The sequence below is a fragment of the Pseudochaenichthys georgianus genome, chromosome 10 (genome assembly GCF_902827115.2).
Source record: "Pseudochaenichthys georgianus chromosome 10, fPseGeo1.2, whole genome shotgun sequence".
In the NCBI taxonomy this organism is placed as follows: Eukaryota; Metazoa; Chordata; class Actinopteri; order Perciformes; family Channichthyidae; genus Pseudochaenichthys; species Pseudochaenichthys georgianus.
In genome coordinates this window covers 33,300,008-33,327,015 of record NC_047512.1, presented here as the reverse complement: position 1 = coordinate 33,327,015, position 27,008 = coordinate 33,300,008, and the positions used below count along the sequence as shown (strand labels likewise).

The 27,008-nt window shown below is 39.3% G+C and overlaps 2 protein-coding genes and 2 long non-coding RNA genes across 4 annotated transcripts; 2 read left to right on the top strand and 2 right to left on the bottom strand.

The window, feature by feature from the left end:
* Nucleotides 1-1,373: 1,373 nt before the first annotated feature.
* LOC139434627 (uncharacterized) lies at nt 1,374-3,217 on the bottom strand. The gene is made up of 2 exons (XR_011643961.1): nt 3,089-3,217; nt 1,374-2,260 (listed from the first exon to the last, which is right to left on the bottom strand). It is a non-coding gene; the product is annotated as an uncharacterized lncRNA (long non-coding RNA).
* Nucleotides 3,218-4,719: 1,502 nt separating this feature from the next.
* On the top strand, nt 4,720-5,661 carry LOC139434626 (uncharacterized). The gene is made up of 3 exons (XR_011643960.1): nt 4,720-4,996; nt 5,384-5,444; nt 5,549-5,661. It is a non-coding gene; the product is annotated as an uncharacterized lncRNA (long non-coding RNA).
* A 1,684-nt stretch (nt 5,662-7,345) lies between these two features.
* On the bottom strand, nt 7,346-16,379 carry commd5 (COMM domain containing 5). Its single transcript, XM_034092395.1, has 7 exons — nt 16,149-16,379; nt 15,206-15,366; nt 14,582-14,610; nt 14,416-14,466; nt 13,292-13,387; nt 12,828-12,903; nt 7,346-8,069 (listed from the first exon to the last, which is right to left on the bottom strand). Exons 1-7 carry the CDS (start codon nt 16,276-16,278, stop codon nt 7,968-7,970), a joined length of 645 nt encoding a protein of 214 aa, XP_033948286.1. The 5' UTR covers nt 16,279-16,379; the 3' UTR covers nt 7,346-7,967.
* Nucleotides 16,380-16,403: 24 nt separating this feature from the next.
* fam199x (family with sequence similarity 199, X-linked) lies at nt 16,404-25,936 on the top strand. Its single transcript, XM_034092394.2, has 8 exons — nt 16,404-16,507; nt 17,577-17,755; nt 18,596-18,818; nt 19,278-19,436; nt 20,488-20,649; nt 20,744-20,921; nt 21,987-22,090; nt 23,536-25,936. The coding sequence occupies exons 2-8, from the start codon at nt 17,589-17,591 to the stop codon at nt 23,707-23,709; spliced, it is 1,167 nt and encodes a 388-aa protein (XP_033948285.1). The 5' UTR covers nt 16,404-16,507; nt 17,577-17,588; the 3' UTR covers nt 23,710-25,936.
* The last annotated feature ends 1,072 nt before the right edge of the window (nt 25,937-27,008 follow it).

Sequence of the window (27,008 nt, the reverse complement as noted above, 5' to 3'; positions counted from 1 at the left end):
TCATTTTATTTTCAATTTTACTGCTCCCGACCACGCCCTCTCAATGAAACGAAATACTTCGGGAATCTTCGGGTGATGACGAAAACAAAGGAAGACGGGCACAAACATTGGACGAGGCACGAGTATTTTATTATGTTTTCTGGCTGATTTAATGCATCATTAGCCTGTACCATTGTGTACAACGCCATTTATTGCCTGTCGATTAGGCGACCGGAGGCCTCGTCATCCGATAATCCGGTACACAGTGTCGAATGTGTACACTACAGTCATCATATAGACATGATAGACTAACAGTACTGTGAGTACAGCCTACACTTGACAGGCAGCCTGGCTAGCCTAGGATTAGGACCCTACTACGTCAAAAGACCGATTGGCTCTAGCTGTATATCATGCTAGTATACAATTCATTTAAATGTATTCATGTAATTAATGCCCATAAGGCTGTTACATATACAATAATAAATGTGACAAGATAATTTATGTGAACCTGACCCTGGTATGTTATGAAATGTACCCTACATGCAGTCATCCTCGCGCATAGCCATAGGCCTACAGTGCATGCATGCCAACTTTTGCAATATATAATATAGCGCCTAGCGTGAGCTATGCTTAGGGACCTACCAGTCAAGATTATTTGTGCGTAGGGGTGCATCATCTGGCGCCTGGTCCTGGTCATCCTCGCCATTGCCCATGCCGTGAACTAACTCCATCACCTCGGGCTCGAACAAATAAGGACGTAATGGTCCATCGTCTGGCTCAATATTCTCACCATCGTCGCTTACTGAACCGGATTCAGATTCAGTTCCTAAAACTACATTTTCGCAGGAAAGCCGAGAGGATGTTTCTGACTCGCTATCATCACTGGATACCTCGTACAATCCTTCTTCTTTGTCTGGTATATTTGCCCTTCCACGTTCATTCTGCATAGACGCCGTGGTTTGTTGTTTCGTCTTCCTGAGTTTTCCTCACTTCCGGTTTGGCTGACTCGATCATTTCGTTTCTAAAAAAGTTCGGGGAAGCTGCAATAAAGTGCTTCTAACATGCGTAAGGCAATTATTATATTTTTTTAATCAGGTGTGATTGTTTTGGTACGTAATTATGTTTGTATATAAGTTAAAACGAAACTATTTGGGGTTCAATTTCCACTATCCCTTTAAGTACACTACAAAATAAATTAAAGATGTGCAACAACTGTATCAGTAATTAAAATGACATAACTTATGCACAGGCTTGGGAGGGCTACTTGCCAAAAACACAACCAGTAACTTCATGTGAGTATCAAGATATAAAAGTAATGTAACGTGATAACTTTCTTTTGGTTTTGGATTACTTCAATATCAAATGTAATGCAAATAAACACAGGAGAGAAGAAATATGAATATGATTTTTTTACTTAAAATGTATAATATAATACCATAAAGCAGATTCAGGCAGTAGGTGTAGAGATTCACAATTAAAGTATTATCCTCCAGAACAGTACGGCTTCCAGAGAAGAGATACCATTTGATCATTTTACAACAACCACTATCTGCTCTTTTTAGGTTTTGAATAAGATTGTAATCCTGAGTTTCCCTATTATTAAAAAAAGTAAAACTAATCCGATTACATCTCTTCCTATGTAACTAAGGATTACACTTTCATTTTTTTCTATACGATCTTGATTCGTGTTCGATGTAATCCATTACTATCTAAGCCAATACAAGTCATAACTTTTGGAAAATTGTCTCAAGTTATAAATTATGCCTTCAATCTCTTTCACGTGGAGAAGACATCCCATTGGCCGAGGCGTTGCAACTTCCCTCAAGCGTCCTACATGAAAGAAAGATCACATGTTAGAAATGTGTGCACAAACTATTCAGTATGACCCGTCTTAGTTTAAAGCCCAAGTGTAAGAGTGAACAGAGGCGGAGTCTGCCTGTTTTCCAATTTGTTTTGTTTGTTGGCTGCTGCTACCCAAACCAACACCCTCCTCACAAGCATTGACTGTTGGAATGTCATTATGCTCCACATGTGGAACAACAAAGGCTTCTTCAGGCGTGCCTTGTATCATAATGATATTGCTCTGATCAGCAGCAAGACTGTTTTCACCACTACCATGGTCGACATCTGCAACCTCCTCCTTGCTGTCAACAGTCGAACTAGGAGTGTCACTTACCTCGTCATTGTTACTCACCCTGCTTTTCCTTCCAGGCTGTTGTTCTTTGCCATTGGTGAAATAGAAAATGGTGGGCACTGCAGTGTTTTTCAGGCATCTCCTTCCCTAATAAAAATAATAAACAAAAACACATAAAATAACTTTTTGAGGTCTGTAGATATTCAACTTTCTTTTGAATAATGTTGTTTTAAATGTAAGAGTGCATTATAAAAGACAATAGAGGGCCAACATGTTAACTATGCAGTTAATCCATTCAACAATTACGTGTTTCCAAGATTCAGATTCAAAGGATTTATGTCATAGCACATAGGCTACAGTGTGGGAATGGCAATGAAAATCATCTGTCCCGAGCTCCTCCAACAATGCAACAGTTATATAAGACATAAAACAATAAAAGAAATTCAAAATTAAATTAAGAATAATAAATTAGTGCAGGCAGAAATCTATATACACGTAAATATAATAAGACATATGCAAGAACAGAATGTAAAGATAAATATTGTATAGTAAAATTAAATTAAATCTTTTTTTTTTTACAGTGATAGCTGTTAAGATAAATAAGTTATAAGATGACAACAGATGAATGAATGTTGCTATTAAAATAATGTAAAAAAAAAGGTAATATAATTCATCTGTTTTTAACATAGAGTATGTGGGGGAAATGGCAATTCTCTATCTATGATAAAGAGTCTTTGCATAAATTGAAGAGAAATGTGATGGTTTGCAAACAAATCGATTTCTATTTTTCTTTACTTAACTGGCAAAATCTTAATTTGGCCTTTAATAAAAAGAACATTACTCATCACTGATGTGCAAACTGTGCCATAGCAATTATTTAGCATTGTATAATGTATAACATGTATTTAATTAGTAACAACAATTTACACTCACAAATGGAACCAAGTTATTTTGTTTTAAAAAAAGGATCTGTACCCATGAGTCCGTGCTGAAGGGATGACTCTCAAAGTGTGCACTGCACAGGCGAGAAGAAACGTTGGGGGTCCATGTATTCCTCCGGATGTTCAGCACCCACTGGTCCAGCCTGTCTGGATCACCGAAAGGAAACCTTTATTCAAAAATACATGAAAACCGACCCAAAGACAACAGGAGGGTTAATGCCATATTCACTTAGTAACGCATGAACAACTTTTACAAATAGTTCTATATAGTCTGTGTTGGTAAATGTAATCTAGGTTGCACATTTCCTGCTGAAATACATGCATGGGCCTACCAAGTTACTGCGTGGCACTTTGGTTTTGATAAAACAGTGTAGTTCCACTATATAAACGTTACATTCATAATCAAACGAGACAATATGCAAGATAAATAGCTATTTGTTGTTATTCTTAATGCTTATCATTCACACGTTAATAAAATAAAATAAGTACCGATACATAGCAGAACAATTGTGGCGATGTTCAGCTTAATAAGCCTTGTTCAACATCATTTCTTTAGCTAATACTATAGCGGGCTGCAGGCGAACCAAGTCCGCGTTTCGCTGCATTCCTTGATCTCAGTTATAACGCCGGGCTCCGCTGCTGGCCGAAGCTAACGGAGCCGCAAAGGGTGAGCTACGGCTCCGGATAGCTTCGGCGGCGGACTCCGGCGGCCACCACTGGGATAATTGGGTCCCCTTTTAACATTTGCTCCCATTTAGCATTATGGGCGTCATAGCCATAGACTATAAAAGTCTTACCCAAGGCTGAATCATAAACTAAACTGTATATATATATACACATGCATAAAGGGTTACGTCCTTAGCTAGCTACATAACAAGCTAAGCTAACAAGCACACAAACACCTGCTAACGGGGTTAACATGTATAATATTATCATTTTACTCACCGAAAAAAGCTGTGAGTAGACTTCTTGGAAGTTCTGTTAGTACATTCAAGCGCACAGCACGACATCTTAATTGTCTGGTATATCACCACGAACACGGCTAAAGCTAAAGGGTCAAGTACAGTACTATGACTAACTAACGTTGTAGCCTCTATGGTTGTAGCCTAGCAGAGTGGACAAGTTGCTGTTAGCTGACAGTGAGGCACGTATCTGTCAATCAAAGTGACCACGCCCTAATGCATGCACAAACTTTAAGACCTAATATAAATAAAAGGGTCGCGTTAGAAAACAATTCACTCACAGATCCATAATCATGAAGGTGGAATCTAACTATATCGATAATAAAATGTATGGAGCCAGGGAGAGAAACATGTTTTTTTCCGCTATAAAGTTGGGCATTTTAACATGGGGGTCTATGGAAATTGCTCCTTTCTGCAGCCATCGCCTATCGGCCAATATATGAACTGCAGTGTGTGGCACTTCCGTATTGGCTTCCCGGCTCTTCCCCAGAGTTTGCCGCTTGTCTATAACCCATTACATTCACCTCATTCTCCAGCAGCCAATCACTGTGCTGCAGCCAAACTTTAAAATGGTTCTCCTCTCTCCTGCAGTCAGCTGTGATTTCCGGTTTGCATGCTGCCGACCGCCTCCTCCCCATCCACCTTCTTTCATCATATCCAGTGCCAGGAGAGTTAATCCAAAAACCTCATCATCACACCGCCTCTTCATCCCATCTCCTCATCAAATCCAGATCTTCATCATCATCACCAGTGTAGACCCCGCGGGGTTCCCTATATGTTCACGGCTGCATTTCCCCCTTTAGATATAGCCAGAGCCATTTAATAGAAGAGTTACGACATCTCCGTTCACTCCAATGGACCACTTTTTTACAGCAATGGCGGATCGTGGAGCCTCTCAATCGTTCCCCGGAAGTTAGCGCCAAGGCTGGCAGAGCTGTGGAGTTTCTGCATAATAGACCGTTCGTGACGGACTTTTAAAGGTAAGAAGAAGTTTAAAGATGTATATTGCGGATATTATCAGTACATCTGATTCAAATGAACATGTGTATTAAAGGATGTCAGTGGATTATCCCTAAATTAGTAGATTTAGGGAACGTTTACAGATAACAGATTAAGCTAGCATACCGAAGCAAGTTAGCAACACACGTTGAACAGCCTTTTAATTGTAAATTCCGTTCTCTCTGTCATTTCGTCCAACATGTTGAATTGGAGAAGAGGGGCTTCTAAACGGGATTGTATGCGGGGGTGGAGGGAGTTAAATATTAGATAAATATAACTTTGGTGCGTGTAAGAGTGAGTGTTTTTAGCAGAGCCATATTGTGTCCTTGTGATTCTGTTGATTATTACCTGTCTGTATAATGTTGCAGCCCAGCTGATTCTGGATTGATGGCAAAGGGAGAGGGACTTAAGTGAGAGTGAAAACACAAAGTACGTTTAATACTACTGTTTTATATAAGTAAACACGTTATCTCCCCAAGGCAATAGGTGTGCTATATAGGTGTGTATAATAGGTCTGTTACTCCCTCTTTCAGCACAAGAACCAGAGGGGGGTTCAATGGAGCCTGAATACCTGCACTGAGACCCTCACCCTGCACCCTGAGTCTCAACTCTCAGTGTTTTTCAAGCCTTTCCCTGTTTTTTTGTATTAAACAAAACATTAAGCTTTCCCAATGGTGTGGTTTTCGTTTTGTGAAAAAGTGCAAATGCAGTGTTTGTATATAAATCACATATTTTGTTGCTGTTGGTCGTGAAATTGCTCCTGCTGACTTGAGCCAGCCATTTTTTCCTCCGCTCTGTGTCAGTGGGGAAGCCGTACATTCGTACTCCTTTCTCTGAGCGATTTGAGCATCCCCAGGCAGCACAGCAAACCATGGTGGCGACTAGGAGGCAGCACAGCAAACCAGGACAACACGGAGGAAAAGGCACCGACAAACTGCATGATATGCTATTCAATGTTTATTGAATTCCATGTATTTGCAATGGATGTTCCTAAAACAACACATTTAACATCATCATCATCATATCCTGTCGGTCTCCTGTCCTTTCTGAAAGCCATAAAGACGACATTAGTCATTTAGATAACTTGTGTCCTCAATTACCAGGGGATTACTGAAACTACCATGAATTTAAGAAAATGGTAGAAATGAATCCAATCTGAATTTTAAAGCATTACTTTAGATCCCCTCCCTCTAAATGTATCAATAAACATTAGAAAGTGATCCTCCTGACTACCATACCAGTTTAAGAAGATAATATTGGTTTGAAAGAATTCAAAGCTATAAATAAACAGCAACAGGCTCTTTAACCAAGGCACTGTTAGTAACATGTAAACTAGTTGTTCACACTAATCCTAATATTATCACTTAATATTAGCAAATTCGATTTTATTTTTGAAAACATATTGATGTAAATACATACACATATCGATTTGTTGTATAAATATTGCAAATCAAAACCTTTATTCACTAATAATTACCAAAAATCGTAGTTCTATCTCCTGTTATCAATGCATTCACATTGCCCGCCATGAACTTCCGGGGAACGATCCCTCGTCTACATGAACCACGTGACGATAACCGTTTTTGGACTTCCGGTGTCGTAACTCTTCTATTAAATAGCTCTGGATATAGCCTACGATTTCAGGATCGGCGTCTAATCGCCAAAGACTTAACATTTATCATATGACATGTGTCAATAAATGTTCTTTAAACAAAATGAAGTCTCTCCTGATTGAAATCACTAATATATATCTCCTCATGTCTTTGACCCATATCTGAAAATCAGGGCATTATGAAACACACACTCAGAAGGCATGATCACATATATGAGTGTCCCTTCGCACCTTGTGAACATAAATAGGCCATCAAAGCCACCTCCCACACTTTTATCAAGTGCTGTAAGAAATACTTGTATACATGTATTATTCTCATCCGTCTTACACCACTGTATGACGGAAGGCGTTGTTGATTAGCTTTTGGAACAGCTTCATCATTAGATTTGTCAGCTATTCCTCTCTTTAACAAGCATTCAGAATCAGAATACCTTTAAGGGGAAAAGTACGTTGTTACAGCAGAGCCAAAGACAGCTTAATGTTACTTAGAAGCATGCATACAAAAGTATTAAAGTTAAAAAAATAGAAAAAAGTTATAATATAATAATAGAAATAAATAAAGTGGGTGTCTTTTAGTGGTTTATGTGTTCTCTAATATCCTCAGTGAGTATGTAGGGTTTTCGTACAGGTGAAAAGTGTTTATCGTTCACAAAATGCCATTTTAATTGTTCCCTCTCTGTGACATCATGTTCAAAAGGAAGAAATCACTCTTTGTAGATACAGGAATGGACATATTTTATTAGAGAAAAGTGATTCAAGAGGTAAAAATGTTATTATGGCAAACAAAAAACAAACATTAAATCTTGCTTTATAAATTACAGTTCATTTTGTGCAGGTTTGAGTTACACGCATACAAGAAAATGAGTAGAAAAATGTCCTGGATGATTCTTTAATTTGCACACCCTCCTTTCATTAGCATGTGGACAAAATGTTCAGACTCGGATCAAAAGTGGATACCCAGTATGAGAAGGTCTCACTTGAATGCATTTTGGCACAATGGAGGTTCTGTATCTGTCTCAAATCTCTAGACAACCACTGGATACAACAATGCTAATATGTACAGTTAACAAGAATGCAAGAAAATGATTGATCCAGTCTGATTTTACAGATTTATTTTTTAAATCTATGAGTCTTTTTGTCATGGTTATAAGGTATTCCTGTGGTGGAGTAGCTGGATAACTGTCAAGTATGTTGGATGCCAACGCGATCAGATCGTAGCACCATGACAGGAGGATTATTATTATCTTTCATGATATCATAGTAGGTATGATTTAAAATGAGTGGTGCTATTTACAGAACTCCACTAAATCGAAAAGAGCGGTTTATTAAATATCGAGATATCAATCCTGGATTTTGAGGATGTTCCTCTTCTCCAGATCATTCATCTCCTTGAGAATCAGAGCCACGTTGTAACGGAGCTCCTGGAATTTGGACAAGGGCACCTGGACGAGAAAAAAACAAGATGAATCACTGATGAGGTAACAGAGGAACAAAGTGTCCCATTTGAAAACTGCATAGGGGGATCAGAATCAGAATTTTGTATGACAGTATTTCCATTTTAGAATATAATAAAAAAGGATTCAAATAAATAAACAAAACAATTATATTTTTTATAATTATAAATACTTAGTTTATCACAAGGTGAGTTCCTTTTTTTATTTCCTGCTTTTTAAAACACATGTGCTCTACAGTACAGGTTAGATCTGAGTGTTAGCGAGGCTTGCTAATGTAAACACAGACGAGATTACGTCCAAAACACGTCGGGCATTGTTTCTGATAGCAATTTTCTGTGGGTCCGCTGCCGATTTGACGTCAGATAGGCAGCAAATCTGTATCCGCTCGTTGTACCCCTGTTTTTAAAAGATTTGGGTACGGAGGAAAAGAGAGAGGGTTTTAATTTCTGACGCTGCGTGAGTTCCCCGACGCACCGGGGACACATCTTTATGTATAAAAGACACCACAAAGTGCATTTTGCATGATAGGTCCCCTTTAAAAAGGAAGGCTCCAGTCATTAGATAGTTAATCAAAACTTCAGTATTTAGTGAAACATTATGTTTAAACCATACCCTGAAGAAATCAGCGATATTCCCCGGTAAATAATGATTTTATAGCTCTTTTTGATCAAAACCTGTATATTCCGTCAGGCAGCTGCCATTTTGGCCATTTTCAGTAGTCACATGATCCGAAAAACTAGGTTGTGACGTCATCTATGCGTTCACTTTAGCCGCGTTCACACTGCGGTACTTTTCCCACAAAGGTTCATGCGAACTTAGTTCATGATCGCGTTCACACCAAAAAGAGCCGGTACTAAAAGTAGTTCATGCAAACCTTTTTACCCCCTCGAAAGTCCCTGCTAGAAAGTCCCTGCTAGAAAGCAGGGACTTTCGAGCGGCTCTTTTTTGAGAAAAGAGCTATATTCCTGATTGGCTGGGCGAATTGCAAACCACGCCCCGTAAAACTCCCAAAAAGTTTTGTGAAGCCGCCATTTTATTATCCTCGCATTAGCATTAGCCCAGCTCAGAAACGCAGAGAGACTAACTTATGGCAACACAAAATAAAACATGGGAGCGGTGGAGATGAGGAGGTGTCGGCGTTCTGGCGATTTACTCGGAAAGCTTCAGCAATTCCTGCTTCCTTACGTAGTAAACAATAAGTAAAGTCTGCTGCGTAATGTGCTTACGCTGGCTGGCATTGGCAGTGCACTGCATCCCCATTAAGTAATGGTTGATTAATAAATCCCATTTTATGTTTCATCATACTCTCAGAGTAGTCGTCCAGAAACTTGAAATGTTCGCTGCATACATGCGCCTGTGGATCTTTCGGTTCGGGCCGAGCATATTTCGCTAGCCACTGCCTCCGAGCGTACTTCCTATGCTTACCCGTTGGCAATAGATGGAACCGAGCATTCCGTGGATTGTTCCTATCCGAATTGTGGTAATGTTTCGCGATACAATGAGGCATATTTCAATAGAATTGTGAGAGTAACTAGAGTAAACAACATGAACAAAGCCCATACGTCAACGCATAGTTGACGTCACTTCCGGTAAAATAAGTCATATGACTCGTCAAAATGGCGCCGCCCACAGGGTTGATGTTATTTCGGTAATTAATCAGCTTAAAATCACTGATAACGTCATCAGATTAAAAGAAAAAAAAAAAAAGACTGGCAGAGACTGGTCTGTTTTATCGGATGATAATTATTTAAAAATGCGTGTCATGAGGATTGCCTCCCTTTAAATAAACGCAAGAAGTGTGAGGATAACATTTGAAATACAAATATAAAATTAAATAAAGATATTTATTCAAAGACAGGAAGGTAAAGTCAAAAGTTCAATAAAATACAAAAATACAATGGAATAATAATATTTATGTAAACATAAGAAGTAAAATTGTACACATTGTACTACAACATATAACATGTATACTACGATATATACAGTGGTATCATAGTATAAATAAGAATAAGTAATGTTGCTTTTAATTCAATGTTATTCTTGTTTTATTCAATTATATGTTGTGGATAATAAGAAGTTTTAATAATTAAAACATTATATTTATCTATTTTTGCATAAACATTTTGTAATCACTAAAGCCTGCTGTGTTACCTTTTGTGTATTCAATGTGTCGTATGAATAACGTTTGATTAATTGGTTGATTATGGAGTGTGGCGTCCCCTGCTGATTCAGCATTGTACTAACTTGTTGATTATTTAAATCAATTTTTCAGTTTCTCACTTTGTATTATTAGCCTGACGAATCATTTATCACTGACTGCATTTATTTCAATGAGCACTATTGTATGATTTAAAGTTATTCATGTTATTATTTTATTATTGTTTTTGGGTGACTGCTGTCATAGTTAAACTACAATCCTACAAGTTACATTGTTATGACTTTTATTTATTTCTTCAACTGATAATTGGGTATTTTCTACTGTAAATTAAACCTCATTGAACTAAAGAAATACTGTCAGAGGTTCTGCTGTAATTCCTCTAGAATTGTTTTTCTCAGAGATAGAACCATTCTCAAGTATCTATCTGTTCTGCTTTGAAGTATATATATTGTGGTATACTAAGTGTACAAACAAACAAACACAACTGTCACAGACTGTATCAGCAACACTTGGCCAATAATAGGTTCTAGGTCAGGCTGTAGTTATAATAAATCTTACCTCAATTATTCCACTTGGACCCTATTAAGTAAAACCGACCAACATTAGCTCGCTGGCTAACAACCAACTCTTTCAAGCCACAGGCTAAAGGTAAATTATAAATACACAGTAGACCTTTATAATGCGTTCTAAAATACATTTAGGTTTTCAAAAAGGGGAATTTGATGTAACTGATGTTTATATTGTACAATGTTTGAGTATAACCAAACATATAGCAACTACATCAACAATTATACACAGGTACAAATCGATTGTTTGTACCAGGCTGTGTTCTTATAGTGATTTCTTTTTGGCCTTGTAAATTTAAAGCGCCTGCCAGGTGATCCTAAAAACAATGCAAACCCCACGCCAATCTCCTTAACCCTCCTATTGCCTTCGTTTCCCCCTCCTTACTTTGGGGTTCACGGTCAAATTGGACCGGTCCTGTTTTAACCGCTTTTACATTAACACAAATACCATGAATTATCACCAAATTTCATTTAACACCCTTACAAACTGTAAATATTGTATCAGACTACTGGTATACATGAAAAACTGCAGTAAATATACAAAGAATAGACACTGAACATGTATTGCGTGTGCCAGGTGTGATGGGCACATAAGAGCGGGAAATGTGTCAAATTGTTCTCTGTGTGTGTGTGTGTGTGTGTGTGTGTGTGTGTGTGTGTGTGTGTGTGTGTGTGTGTGTGTGTGTGTGTGTGTGTGTGTGTGTGTGTGTGTGTGTGTGTGTGTGTGTGCGTGTGTGTGTGTGTGTGTGTGATTCACATGGGGGCATGGGCACATAAGGGGGGGGGAACACATTTAATGTGTGTGTGTGTGTGGTGTGGTGTGGTGTGGTGTGGTGTGGTGTGGTGTGGTGTGGTGTGGGTGTGTGTGTGTGTGTGTGTGTGTGTGTGTGTGTGTGTGTGTGTGTGTGTGTGTGTGTGTGTGTGTGTGTGTGTGTGTGTGTGTGTGTGTGTGTGTGTGTGTGTGTGTGTGTGTGTGTGTGTGTGTGTGTTTTATCTGATCCGGATGGTTACTAATTCCTTTTCTTTATGGCGGGACCGGGAACACCATGGGTGTTATAAAGTTGACTAAATCATCCAAAATTCAATGAAAGTGGTGATCAGCAATTTCACATGTTCAAAGGTCTACTGTGAAGGATATCATAAAGCCTTAATGTAATCGAATGTAAAACAAAAAAGTTATGATTGATGAAAGTAGTAAATCGGTCAACAGGAGCGTTAAAAGGGCATGAGGTTCCAGGGCTGTGTGCACAACACAAAGAAATAGGAACAAAAATGGGAAAGTTAAATCAAGAACACCCAACTAAAGTCTGAACAGGTTGGACCACCCAATTGTAAACATAAAGAAATAAAAGCCATTTTAAGTAGCTTCAGTAGTGGATATAAAAGAAACAAAAAAAGGATGCATGGGACGCTATAACTCATTGAGTGAGACACCTGATGAATTAAGAATATAAGTGGTATGATTTCTAAAATGGAATGGTTTACAATCAACAACATTTATTATTTATTTTCAACAAGACACTTCGCTTTAAGAAGAAGTGAGAATGCAGAGAATTATTATGCTCACCACGTTTCTTTTGTCGGTTTTAAGGGGGCCTTATTATAAACATTTTCAGGTTCATATTTTTATTCTGTTCATCTACTGCTACATGTTTACATGTACATTCATGTTCAATACTTTTCCCATACTGCCTGTGCTGCAGCATCTCTTTTGAGGGTGAAAAGAAGCAGGCTCTGTTGTGATTGGTCAACCGCTTAGAGCTGCACCGCCCCTTAGCCTATCACGTACAATGTGTTGGAGCGTTAGCCAATAAAAGCACGAGTGTCTATATAACACACTACAGGTAACAGTAAACAACCAAAAAAAGGATAAAATAATTTAAATTTAAATAGTAAATAATGAAGGCCCATTGGTAAGTATAGTATTAATAATCTGGGCACATATTTAAAATGAAAACAGGTTTCTTTGTGGTGAATGTAAAACTGCCTGTACTATCAGGGAGAAATCATTAGTTTCAGTACCTCAAAGCGCTGACAGCTACCGTCTGATAGCTTCATCTGCATCAGAACAGATGGCTGCAGGGCTCGGGCTAAAGAGCTGGGGAGATACAGAAACACACTCAGTTACAATAAAAACAACAAAAACATTCTGGTTGTATGTTGAAAATCTGCTACTTAGTAATTATTTATCTATTATCTAATATATCATTCCAATAACTTGTATATAGACTCGTATTGCACTATTCCACTTTTTTTTCTCACTTTTTTAAAACTATTTTTCTTTTTGTATTACTTTTTATAATATACTTTAATATTGCTTTAATATTGTCTGCTTATCTGTATCATTGTGTTGCATTGTTGGAGAAGCCTGTGACCTAAGATTTTCAAAGACATAATTACTCTGTAGCTATGTTAGTTTGACAATAAAGAACCTAGAACCTTGAAAAGCAAAAACATGTCTTGCCCCTCTGTATTCGATACATTACCTTGTAGAAATGGTAACATCTACTCTCCATTTAAAGTCTTTCATTGTGGGGAGGTGCGGATCATTCTGAGAGGTTGCTGCATCGAGAGCTGCACGTCTGCAAACATAAAGCAATGTACATGATGCTATAATAATGTAACCATGAATGGCATTCATAGCCAACCTCAATACTGATCAAAACAAGTTTAAGTTAGACTTTGAAAAAGGCATGCTTTCTTCACTATGGCCCAACTCCAGACCCACCCATCCACACTCACTCCTTGACAGAGTGAACTCTGACTGTTGTCTCACTCTCAGCTGAATGAGGCTTCTTCATTAAGGTGGAGAATGAAAATAAAGCGGCAATTTTTGGACAAACTCCCATGTTTCTGGCAGGACCGGGGGAACTGTCGTAATTCTTCTCTTGGACGAAAAATAACAAATAATAAAACCGCAAAAATATATTCTCTTGGTTTTTTAAAATGCCATTTTTCTGTTGCACTTTATGTTAATGCTTTTAATGTTTTTATTTGCACATTTTGCAGTAAAGCACTTTGAATTGCCTTGTGTTGTAATGGGCTATACAAAAAAATAAATATAAATAAATATATATGTTAGACAATGTACCTTTGAAGTTCTTAACATCTGAATGAAAATATGAAAAGGTCCATCTAATTTTGGGCCGTTTACTAATAAATGTTTGCACCGACATTCTACACAGCATGTTCAAGTGATGGATAGAAACAGCAATGCACCTGGTTAGGTAGGGCAGCTGGTTAAGTCAATAATAATTAATAATTCCTTACATTTATTATAGCGCTTTTCCAGATGCTCAAAGCGCTTCACAAATACACATTACACATATCATACATGCAATGGTCATGTACTCAAGTAAGTCAAGTCCAGCACACTTCCTGTTGGAGGCTTTAATAACTTCCACTCTCCACTAGTGTTTAGGAACAACACCAAATGTGTTGGAAGAACCTCACAAACATGCAAAAAGGGTGGAATTCAGTAACGGGGAGGATGTAGGGGTTGGTTGGAATTGGGCCTGAGTTTAGACTGTTTCTATGCCTTTATGAGACCACAAGGTTTACTTTACTAGGTCTAAAAGTTCTAAATGTAGAGAATTTAAATCCAACATACCTGCTTCCAAAGACCACACTGGAGAAATCTGTGATAAAGTCTTCAGGTATCCTAGGTAACAAAACATAATCATTTATCATCTCAGGTTGACAGTGTGTTGTGTATAAGCCAGCAGAGGTAATGCATGAAAACATAGAAGATGTGTTAAAATGATGACGAGCCTTGCCTCAGTTCTCTAAGATCTTCTTTGAAGGCCTAAACAGGGACACAAATCAAGTGTTAAGTATTTTCAATATTCAATTATTAAGATCTTACAATGTGTAAGAAGATGCTTTTGAAGTGGCGGGAACAAGGAAGTGTGTCCTTAGATAACCACAAGAGGTGGAATTCAGCACTAGTACATTTTTAGTATTAAAAATATATATTTTTGTACTGTGGCCTGTTAAAATGTCTTCTGTCAGAACAATTTAGGATGTCCATAATCTCTGAAAGTCAATGTATGCAAATGAGAGGAAAAAGGTAGGCTACTATCAATTATTATAATGAGAAACTGACTTGAAATGTTGAATTGGATCTCAAAGTAAAGTCTTAGTATCCCAAAATAAGGAAATACTATTGAATACAAATGACATAGTTTCTCATAAAAGGATACAAAATATTTATTTAAATAACATTTCTCGTTATAATGATTTTTTCTTCATCTCATCACGAGATAATTATGTTTTTAATTTTTTTTGCTGTAACATGTCAAAATGTGTACTGTGGGAAAGACCCATCTCTAAAGTGCACACAGACTGAGACACTGTCAGCATGTTCATAATGTAATTTCCAGTGTTTTACAGCAGCTCACCTCCTGCTTTAGCGACGATGTGGGGATGCGGATGGCCTCAGACAGCACTCTGTACATCCCAGCCACAATGTAACTGAGCCTCTCCTGGGGGATGACGCTGCTCTCTGCTATCGACTTCATCACCTCTCTGTTGTCCTTCCCCTCCAGGGCGCTGACCACAGCTGGACAGAAAAGAGTTCACAGGCATACTTACCTCTGCTATGGATTAACTTCATTTGTAGGCCTACTTGTTCAGAGATATTGGGCACTGTCACGGGTCCCCTGCAGATACCATTCTTTGGGCTGTTTTCATGAACTAAAGGCATATTTGAACACTTTTTAAATGTTCCATAAAATACACCTAGATATTTGTCTTATCGCCAAGCTTGGGCGACAGATATTTATATTTGTTGTGCAAGTTTAAAAAAATAATATTGACACAATTTATCATCTTTTGTATTTGTGAAATATTCCACATATTTTGGACAGATCTTGATTCTGTCTGTATTATTAGGTTCATGTTAGAACTTTTCATGATTTTTTGGGGATTAATAGGCTTTTAGAAATGTGTGGAAAAAAAATCCGGGACACTGACTGATTATGATTATATAACATAACTTTTACTTTTTCGTTTAACGTTATAATGTATGCCCTTCATGGTGATGGTATTAGGTATATTTGTTCTGGTTGTGTTCCTATGGTTTATTTCTTTTTGTAAATGATCCTTTTCTCAAAAAAGCAGTTTTTGCTCTACCTATTTATTAAAATCTCACAGTAAAAGTTGTTGGAACTCCGATATCATTACTCAATGAACACCTTATCAACGTTTTAAAACGTCCCCATTGTTAGTGGCTTTTACAATGCATTAAAAAAAAACATATTATACAGACGGCTGACTAGGTCTGTAATGAGTCATAAACTATAGACATTAAAAACAACATTATCTTGCAAACAGCTATTTTACCTTTTAGTATTTTTCTGAACAACTCTTGGTCCACATCCTTCAGGTTTTTCGACATTGACTCGATTTCTGCGGGTATCCTGCCCCCCAAAAAGCTGGAGTCCTTTGTGTGGCTTAAAGACATGACTACCATGCAATCATATGTTGTATTTTGCGATAACAAATAGCAAAATTGTGAAATTTTAAGCACAGAATGCTCTTTTTTATGCTAGTTTTCTGTTTGTGTGACCACTTCCGCCTCACGTCACATGACAACAGTGTTGGCTCGCGGGAGTCTCGCGGTGACAGCTTAGCTCATCGCTGGAAAAGAAAGGATTTGCAAATGGAGGTGGCAGAAATGATCATTATTTGAACGACAAGAGGTTAGTGTTTTAATGTTTATAGCTTCTTTATAATAACTTTACCAGGTTTATGAGACCTTAAGGTGTGTTATTAATGACAATTATTATTTAAAGCTCGTTTTGTGCCTAGGTAAACGCTACCTGCACATTTGAAGGATTAGCAACTAGCTAATGACGTTAGCTAGTGTTGTTTTCCAAACACGGAATGTGCGTCTTGGTGAAAAATAATAGTACCGTATATGGTAATGTTTGAGTTATTAAAGCTAATGTAGCTTCCTTCTTTAATGGTGTATTCTCATTTTGTCTTGGTGTGCTTTGCGTGACTATCAAGCATCTTATTGTGTTGTTACGAAAAACAACAATTATGGGAGTTAGAGGCTTAACGTGGATGACATCTAGTATCAAAGATGAACATGAGAAGTGTCTTTAACATGCTTAAAAGCTCATTATTAGTACTTGTAATAATGCTAGCTTTGGCCACTAACGTCACTTATGTTACCAACAAAAGACCCAAATGTAAAGGAGCTCGTATTCCTGAGGTTTTGCTTTCTTGAGTGACTTTGTGCCACATTTTTGTAGCTTCACTACATTTATTAACAACAATGATTTACACACATGGAACATTTTTACAAGCAACAATGTTGAAGTCCATCAGATCAAGTTAAAACTGAACTAAATACCTTAAATATCATATTTGGTTTTGTTCATTGTGTCTGTATATCAAGGTGCTTTACCACTAGAAAAGATCAGCAACTTTGTAAGAGTTGTCTATTGGATATTCACTTCCACCCCACACAACAGAATGTTTAATATAATTTAAAATACATTAATTTGCACATTAGGACACATATTATACAATTACAATTGCACACACTTTCATTTAACTTGATAAATAGTAAGTAAGAGTAAAACTCTACTTGAATACACCATATTGTGGTTCAGCTGTTACTACCCTTTTAGAAAGCTTTTGGAGAGTGTGTCTGTCAGATGTGTCTATATCATTTGGTGTTAATAATTGAGACTGTAGCTCTATTGATAATATGCACCCTATTATGTTTTGTTTGTCTTATCTTTGCCTCTGTTTTTGTAGGTCCATCTGGCGATGTCTGAGTCTCTGTATGAGAAGTTTTTGGCACCAGAGGAGCCTTTCCCACTCCTCTCTCAAAGAGCCAACCTCAGTGATGTGGGAACTCTGGACGTCAGTGACTTTGGCTGTCAACTCTCATCTTGTCACAGAACAGACCCTCTGCACCGCTTCAAAAGCAACAGGCAAGTAGACCAGTGGTGTGTGCTTGTGTTCACGTGTGTGTCATCAGTTTGTGAGGTCAACTAACTTTCAGGATGTTTTTTCAAAAGATTTTATCAAGGAAAAATCCTAATTTTTGTTTTGGGAATTCATAAAAAAAATACCAACCTTAATGGTACAGTACTCAAAAGATGGACCCACCATAAACTGCTGCAACATGTGGCCTATGCAGCTATTGGTGGCATAATAAAAACAAAAAATATGATTTTGTCCATACACTTTGTTGCGATTTCGGCCATGGCTAATAAAAACATTGTTGGTATCTACAAGGAAATTAGCCCCGCCTCCTTGATGGGACGTCTAGTTTTACTGACAAGCGTTGTTACAAATGATGGCACGGTACACAATTAGCTTCATGTCCTGTGTGAACGCACCTTAACACTACCTGACCTTTTTTTACCTTGTTTTAAAGGAAGGAGGTTCTATACACTCATTGATAAGCTAAAGTCCATTCTGTTGGCTTTAATAAGGACAATAATGAAGTTCTCCAGACAAAAATGTAAAAAAGTCATATCAAATTCACATAAAATGTATAGTTTATTCAGTATTATTCGCATTTCTTAGGTGGCAAGTCTCAGAAAAAAGGTTAATGGTGAAAAAGGTGCCACTGGAAAATAGCTGTGAACAGTATACTCTGTGACTCCTGCATCCATGTTTTTGTTGACATTTTAAAATAATTGACATAGCTGAAATGTACTTCCTTATCTTGCCTGCACCCTCCCCCAGTCTTGAAAAACCTTCAGATCAATTTCCATGACTTACTCCTAGAAAGTGCTCTGACGTGCTGTCATTGTTGTCCGCAGGTGGAACCTCACTTCCTGTGGGACGAGCGTGGCCAGCTCAGAGTGCAGCGAGGAGCTCTTCTCCTCCGTGTCTGTGGGGGATCAGGACGACTGCTACTCCCTGCTGGACGACCAGGAACTGACGTCTCTGGACCTGTTTCCAGAGGGCAGTGTCTGCAGCGATGTCTCCTCCTCCATCAGCACATATTGGGACTGGTCCGACAGCAGCGAGTTTGAGTGGCAGGTCGGTGGCATTATCTAACTCGGATGGCATTTCTTTTTTTTGCACTCAGCCCGTGTAGCTTTTGCAGTGAACACGCACATTGACGTAATTGGTATGTTAGCTTTGGCAAATTGATAAAAGAGAAAAAAATAGATGCTATTAAACCAGGAGACAAATATTATCCCAAAAGAAAGTTACTTAAAGGGGCCCTATAATGTTCTTTTGGGTTTCTTTTTCCTGTAGAATGTTATATAGGTTTTGGTCTGCAAAGACTAAAATCACAAAGTTTCTCCAAAGGGAGGTAACACTTGCGCTTGTATTGGCTAAACATCCAACATGATAGGTTAAGGTGCGGACTTCGAACTCCCAACCTTCCGAATGCTGGACGACCACACTTCCTCACAGCCACAATCGTCCAAAAAATGAAGTGATTAGCGCGATGTTGTCCATTCCTTATTTTTTTTGTTGCATTCCCCACAGCTGCCAGGAAGTGACATCGCCAGTGGCAGCGACGTCCTCTCTGACATCATCCCCAGTGTTCCCAGTTCACCATGTCTGTTCTCCAAGAGGAAGCCTAAGCCCCACCCCCACCGCAACCTGGACGAGTTACCATGGAGCGCCATGACCAACAATGAACAAGTAAACACACCTCTCTGTATCATAGTGCTTCTCAGTCATTAAGGAGATAATTTAACTGACCAGCTTTCTGACCCAGCTACCAGTATGTTTTAAATATTTCTGCTGGTGAATTGTTTCACGTGAATGTCCGGTAACAATTAGATTATGGCATGGCTTGCATCTCAATACAAAAAGGTTTATAGCATAATGAATTTATGAGAAGCTACACTATCGTAATCATTGTTGCGATGGAGAGTTCTCTTCTCAGCCTTATTACCCATAGCAGGGGATGAAGAGGAGTAAGTAAATAAAGAGGCCGGCGCTCCAGGGTCTGGTTCTGCTGTGCGTTTTCGTGATGTAACGGTAAAAAATTGCAGAATTCCTCCACGGGATACCATTGTCCATCACTCAACCCGCGAAATACACACTCAGTCAGTACATAGCTAGACTCGCGGATTCGCGGGCCAGGAATTTGCGTGTGTGTGTGTGTGTGTGTTTCGCGGGTTGCTGTTTTGTGCGTGTGTGTTTATGTTGAGAAGGAGGTTTAATAACTGTGTGCTACACAAAACGTGCAGTCAGTTTCATTTTCATTGCCGTTCGTAGTAGAGTTGGCAGGGTATTTTTATTTTAACTCTCGTCCCAAACTTTTTTTTTTTTCCTCCCCGACCCTATTTTTTTCGACGACGGGACGCCCTTAAGCTCGAGCCCTGCACATAACACCCACGCATGCTGCTGCTGTTTTTGGAACTTTCTTTTAGCTACTATAGTAATTTCCAGAATTACCTCAAATTGAAATCCCTTCATGTACTTGAGTTGGTAACTATATGTGCTTTTCTCCCCACATCCTGTGGTATGTCTGAATTCCCAACTCCCTTTGTTTGTACTGTATTATTTACTCATTATCAGAAATGTAAAGCTCTAGCCATTTCCAATGCAGTGATTGTTTGCAGTAGTTAGAAACACCCCACTACGTTCAGTGAAACACTTTAAATCAACCTTTAAGTCCTCAGTGTGGGCGGAGATACCTGGAATGGAAAGCATGAAAACTTCATGTGTGTGTTTCCACTTCCAGGTGGAGTATATCGAGTACCTGAGTCGGAAGGTGAGCACAGAGATGGGCCTGAGGGAGCAGCTGGACATCATCAAGATCATCGACCCCTGCGCTCAGATCTCCCCCACCGACAGCGAGTTCATCATCGAGCTCAACTGCCTCACCGACGAGAAGCTCAAGCAGGTGGGCAGCAGCTGTGAAAACACCGCCAGTCCATTACATTTTAGTTCTGCAGGATGTGAGAAGTAAATAATTGGTACCTGTGTGATGCCTTCAGGTGCGTAACTACATCCGAGAGCACAGCCCGAGGCAGCGGGCCAGCAGGGAGGGCTGGAAGAGGAGCAGCCACAGCAGCGCCAGCACCGGGGGGGTCAGCGCCGCCAGCAGCAGCAACGGCAGCATGGTCAGCTCCACCAGCTCCTCCACCGGCTCCACCGCCTCCAACTCTGTGGCAGGTGAGACGCTGCCTTGAAATGGTGGAACGATGGGGCTCAGATATAAGGTGGTGCAAGGAGATGTATTTTTGTTTACTGTCCTAGAAGTTAGCATCGCAGGGGCTCCTTGGAGCAGAAAGCCAATGGGATTTATCTCTTGGATTTTGGAATATTGCAGAAAATATTATCAGTGGCAAACATTTGTTTATGATACGTCAACGTTTTGTTCAGCAGGATAATCTCCACCTATTAACTTTTTTATTAGCCAGAAGTCAATTCTAACTTTTGGCTTTAAAGGAACTAAAGCACTGTCACATGACTTCACGTCACCGTTGATAAGCTAAAGGCGGCTAATGTTTGCCGTGATGATGTTTAGTAGAGTCATTTCCACACTTGTTAGCAACCGCTGTTCTTATGACTTATGCTTCAGACTTTCACCAGTGGCACATTTACAGATATATTTTATGTCACAGCAAAAGTGCTAACATGCTAAAAACTACTTTTTGGCTATAAAGGAAATACAGAACGGTCACATGACTACACGTCACCATCGCTAAGCTAAAGGCGGCTATAATTGACGTGATGACATTAAGTCACGGTAGCAAGTGTTTAGACACCTAGGACATTCACCAGCAGGGTAAAAATGTGAACATTTCGTAAGCTTGTGTTAAACACCGACCTTATTTCAAGCATCTAACCAAAAATTATTTCAGAAAAAACATTGACTTAGAGATAACAGAGAAGAAGTGTTAACATGAAGTGTTAAAATGTTCGTTTTCAGAATCATTCCTGCACAACTCATTAAGATAAAGATCACCTTTATTAATCCAGAGTGTAAATTCACTTTCACTCTGGTGTTATTAACAACAGTGACCGGTCCACACTCCGTATCTTTGGTCCCATCTGGACTTGTACCGGCGACAAAGTCCTTAAAGACTGAGCTATTGCCGCCGCCAATAGGATTAAACAATGACAGAGAGACCATTTTGTTGGTGAAATAATAAGCAATCACAACATTAAGTCAGATGTTCAGCTCGGTTTTGTTTCTCTTGAGTCTTCCTGGTTGTAATACATGTTGTGTTGCAGGTGGTCCAGCATCAGCCTGCAGTGGCAGCAGTGTTGCTAACATTAGCAGAGCTCACAGCGATGGCAACCTTTCCAGTGCTGCAGAACGTATACGAGACTCTAAAGTAAGAATGTGTGTGTGTGTGGGTGAAAGTGTAGAAAAACCTGTTTTTGACAAATACTATTCCTTCTGGATCACCGTGGTGACACATTACACATCTTTGATCAGTTGTGGAATGTTCCTGTAGGGCCAGCCTTGTGTAGCTCACACTGAATGGCAGGAAATCCCGCCGTCTCCTCTGTCTTCAAAGCATTTGAAAGAGACACAGTGTAGAGAATGGCTGATTACAGGTTAATTTAAAATACATGGATCCATGTAGCGGGATTTCATCAGGGATCCAGCTTCATTGATCCATCGCAAAACAGAGAAAACAGAAGGTATCTCTCCCTGTTACATTTGTTTTGAAATGAATCTGTAATCAGGTTTTTGTCCCTCAAAAAAATTATTTTCTATGCCATTAGTCACACAGTTTAAAGTGAAATCCTTTATTTCTTTAGTTCAGAAACCAGAGTTACATTCACTTTTTTGAGGTGCATCCAAAATATTTAATATATCCATTTATTGAGTTTATTTTACTTAAAAAGCACTGTCCAAGAAAACAAGTAATGTGTGGAGTTTGTTGAATAAAATCCTGGAAATAATAAAGGTTTTTTTGTTTTGTTTATTAGATTTAATAATAGACCAATCAAGACAATAATCAACAGATTAATATATGAATACAAAAATCCGTTAGCTGCAGGGAAGCCTCGATTCCACCGGGTCCGTCTGCGTCGCGTAACGGCTGCGCCGCGGTTTTGGTCCGGCCTCCTCCGGCGTCATACCCTACCAGGCGCGTTTCAGAAGCATTTCAGAAGCGGAGCGTCTTGCCTACCGGCTCGCAGTTTTTGTTGATTTGGGCATATTTCCTGGACAGGCTGCTTTGTACAGACAAAGTTAATAATAATTCTAATATTCCAGTTATAAACTACATGAATCAAAGATGTGTTGCTGTATTTTAGTGGTAAAAAAATGAATTTATCATCATAATTATTCTATATATAATTTACACAGTGGCTGTAAACAGGAGGAGAACGCTGGCATTTCTACTTTTACTTGAAAGACTACGGAGGGATAGGGTCTGCAAATTAGTTTATTTGGGGGATGGGCCGGATGCTCTGACCGGTCCACTTCCTGCCCGCCGCCTCTGCAACGCCTCGCGTCGAAAAATAGACTTCAATCCTATTTCGAGCGGAGCCCAGCGGAGCCCAGCGGAGCCCAGCGGAGCCCAGCGGAGCCCAGCGGAGCCCAGCGGAGCCCAGCGGCGCGTCTGGTGGAATTGCACCCATTGACTAGAGTGGCCGCGATCCTTGCGGACGTCGTAACGCGGCCGTAACGCGGCCGTAACGCGGCCGTAACACAGCGCAGATGGACCCGGTGGAATCTAGGGGTTAGGGTTACATTTCCCTCAAAGTCTTTATCCTCATCTTTTCCCTTCTTAAACGTCTCTCTCCTGCCCTGCCATCTCTTCAGAAACGCTCCAAGCAGCGCAAGCTCCAGCAGAAGGCTCTGAGGAAGCGGCAGCTGAAGGAGCAGCGCCAGGCCCGCAAGGAGCACCTGAGCGGACTGTTCCTGAACGAGGAGGTGCTGGCGCTGCGGGTGACGGAGGAGGACGACCGCGGGGACGACCTGGACATACTGATGTGACACCAGTGAACCAATCAGTGCTCCCTCTACGCCTGCTGCCTCAGCTCCACCCAGCCACAGATCACCGCATGCATCCGCTTTCAGTAGGCTTAAATTATGCAGAGTAATGTAATGAGCAGTAATAGTAGCCTAGCTTGATTCCGCTAGTGCTAAAGCTGATAGCCGCTACAGCAATAATGCTAAAGTACTGCTAATGCTTCGATTAGGCAATTATGACATTAGGCTTTGATGACATTCAGTTTGACTCCACACTTGGTTTGGATTGCTTATAGATGCTGCATCAGGGTATACGCACTGCTCCTAATACAGCTACCCCCCACAGAATGGCAGATCACAGAAGAGAAGAGTTTGGCTACATTGTGCATTATGCTGCTACAGAAAAAACATAACATAACATAACTATGTGCAAGGTGGCAGTATTTGAGCTAATCTGGAAAAAATACGTCCATACTCAACAGTTATCAGCACTGGTAGAGTTTGGTTGATTTCCAATTAACAAGCTTAAACTGGTTTGATTTGATGTAAACTGCCTAAACCGGATTGAGCATTTAGGCACATCACAGCACTAATGCTAGCGTCTCTATATCTAGATTGGTTGCGATATCTTGTATTCTCGTATAAAAACAGACGGGGTAACAACGTGTAGACACTGAAAGAAAAGTCATGTGCGGCTGCTTCGTCAACTGTGACCACTAGTGGTCAAATCTGGTATAGCCGTCATATCCGAATATTAGCTAAATGTCAAACTGGTTTGAAAATATTGACATCTGTCCAACCCTAACCAACCTCTGTTGATGTGCAGATCAGGGTTTGAACTGCTGAAGGTAATGTTACAGCATGTTTAAGAACCCAAGGGCTTCCGTCAAAGTATCGTGAGTGCGAAGTGTCCGTACCGTCAATATGAAAACAAAATCTTGAGATTTAAACATTGCATTGGTGAGCATTTTTAAGCAGTCTAAATGACAATTCATTTTCATGGGTGAATCTTCTGTCTGTCTTTCTACCTGCTGGGTTTCTACTCTGAAGGCTTAGAGGGAGTACTGAATCTGCATGTCTAACACCGTCACCCACACCCAGCCCCCCCGTGGTCCAACAACTAACCAACCTGCTTCATTACGTGCATACGAACCTGTTTAAAAAAATAGCTTAAGTGTTGTAAATAAATGATAAATAACAGCATATTTACCTACTGCTTGTTTGCAGGTTTTTTCTTGGTGATGAATGTTTTATTTCTAGTTTTATTTGCCCTTCTATGTGTGTATTTACAGTATAGTATGACACGGTATAAATTAGTTTCCTACCTTAAATGCTACACTGGTTCTTTATGTTTTTGAGTCTTATTTTGAAGCATTTATCCGTTTTGTCAGTTGAGTTTGGTCATTGTCTCAGACATCTCCGTTTCTCTGCCAGCACTCCTACTGTATTTCACCTGAGACCGACCTTGATAGTTCTAGATTTGCTATTATTTACTTATCATTTGACCACCACGATAACTTTGAAGCGTTTGAGGATTGAGGTGAAGTCTTACGAGAAGTTTTTACAGATCTTGTCTGCCCATGTACTGAATGGCTGGTTTGGTTTCGGCGCTGACCTTGAGCTGGTTTCTTGAGCATGTGCATCTAACGTTGAGCCATTTACTTTCAATACTGAGACTCTACAAGAAAAGCACCAACACCTCAGATTTCTGTGGAGCTACCCTGCAGTTTCCATATTTGCTAGGAGTAGCAACCAGAGATTGTTTCTTTTGTGTGTTGATTGTTTCCCCCCCTTTGTTTACACTCTCCCGCAGTAATTGGCCTAAAAGCCTTCCGTTATTTCTTATACTTTACGAGTATTGAGCTATGGCTCTCGTCTCTGTCTCATGTATAAAGTTATTATTACAGCAATTATGTTAAATGCCGCTTTATGTATTCTGTAGGTATGAATTAGCAAAACTCTATTTTGAAAAATAAGATAATTTTGAAAAAAATGTAAAATAAGCCCGTGTGATGCAACAAAGTTATTTGTGTATATAGGGTGCCATGTCATTGCTGATACTGAATGACATTGGACTGATTAAATAATTATTACAAAAACAGGTTTTGTGCAAAGGAAACTTTTTGTTTTTCCTCAGTGTCTTTGTTATTATTTGACATGTTCAGATATGAACCATCAGCTGCAATTAGACTTTTTTTCATGTATTGATTGACTGTAAACTTGACAAATAAACTTACACTGTTGCATCCTACTGTTCTCGTCAGTGATTGCATTTTATTAGTTGGCTATTATTTTAAGTATGGAAGTGTTATTTTATTACATTTACAATAAATCTGAAATATATATATATTCTTCATTTGTATTGATTTATTGATTAGGAAGTTGTTTCTATTCACAGGTGGAGTTGATTTACAATAGTTTAATGTTAAATCATTCTCCACCTGTCTTTTTGGCTTGGATGAGAGCAGGTTGTGCTGACTCATCTATTCAAACTATTTGTAATAATCTTGGCAAATTATTTTTAATGGACATTATGACCGTGGAGATTTAAAGCTCACCTATTATGCTATCTTTGAACAATATATTGTAGGGGCATATCTGTACACAACAAGTGTTTAGCTCAAAATACCAAACAGATCACCCATTGTAGCATGCCTCATACCCCTCTATTTCAGCCCTGTTACTAAAGTGCTGATTCTGGGTCAGTAGCTTCAAATGTAACCCGAGCTGCTGCTGGCCACGCCCCTTTCCGCATGCAAGCAGTGTGCTCTGTGAAGAGAAGGTTGAACTCCGCAGATTCTCAGCCAAATGCTACCGTGATTAAACGCCATATTATGTTCCAAACCACATCAAGGATTATTTCTGAAACAGTATGGAGATCAAATGCTTTTTCTCTGTCTTGCGGGTTTACCACAAGGTGAGTTACTTTTTTTATACGGCTTTTTTTACACATACTTTCTCCAGTAGCCTACAGCATTAGCTCTGAGTGTTACCGATGCTTGCTAATGTAAACACAGACCGTAGGCCTATTACTTCCAAAACACGTCACGCATTGTTTCTGATACTGCTGATAGTGCTGGCCCTTGGGCGTAAAGCCAGCCCACATTTTCAATATTGCCAGCAAATCTGGATCAGCTCCGTTGTACCCCCGTTTTTAGATATGTGGGTAAGGAAGAAAAGAGAGAGGGTTGTATTTTCTGACACTTTTTCTTACATCAAAAAGTGCATTTTACATAATAGGTGACCTTTACATTTTCCGGATTTCTGCAGATTATTGCGGGTCTGGTAAATTGCTGCTAATGAGAACTGATAAAAGTGTATAT

Coding starts and splice junctions, on each gene's coding strand:
- commd5 (XM_034092395.1), bottom strand. CDS start 16,278: ATGGTAGTCATGTCTTTAAGCCACACAAAGGACTCCAGCTTTTTGGGG. Junction 15,367..16,148: donor GTTCAGAAAAATACTAAAAG/GTAAAATAGCTG, acceptor TTTTCTGTCCAG/CTGTGGTCAGCGCCCTGGAG. Junction 13,388..14,415: donor AGTGTGGTCTTTGGAAGCAG/GTATGTTGGATT, acceptor TTATGTTTGCAG/ACGTGCAGCTCTCGATGCAG.
- fam199x (XM_034092394.2), top strand. CDS start 17,589: ATGTCTGAGTCTCTGTATGAGAAGTTTTTGGCACCAGAGGAGCCTTTC. Junction 18,819..19,277: donor GCAGCGAGTTTGAGTGGCAG/GTCGGTGGCATT, acceptor CATTCCCCACAG/CTGCCAGGAAGTGACATCGC. Junction 22,091..23,535: donor AACGTATACGAGACTCTAAA/GTAAGAATGTGT, acceptor CCATCTCTTCAG/AAACGCTCCAAGCAGCGCAA.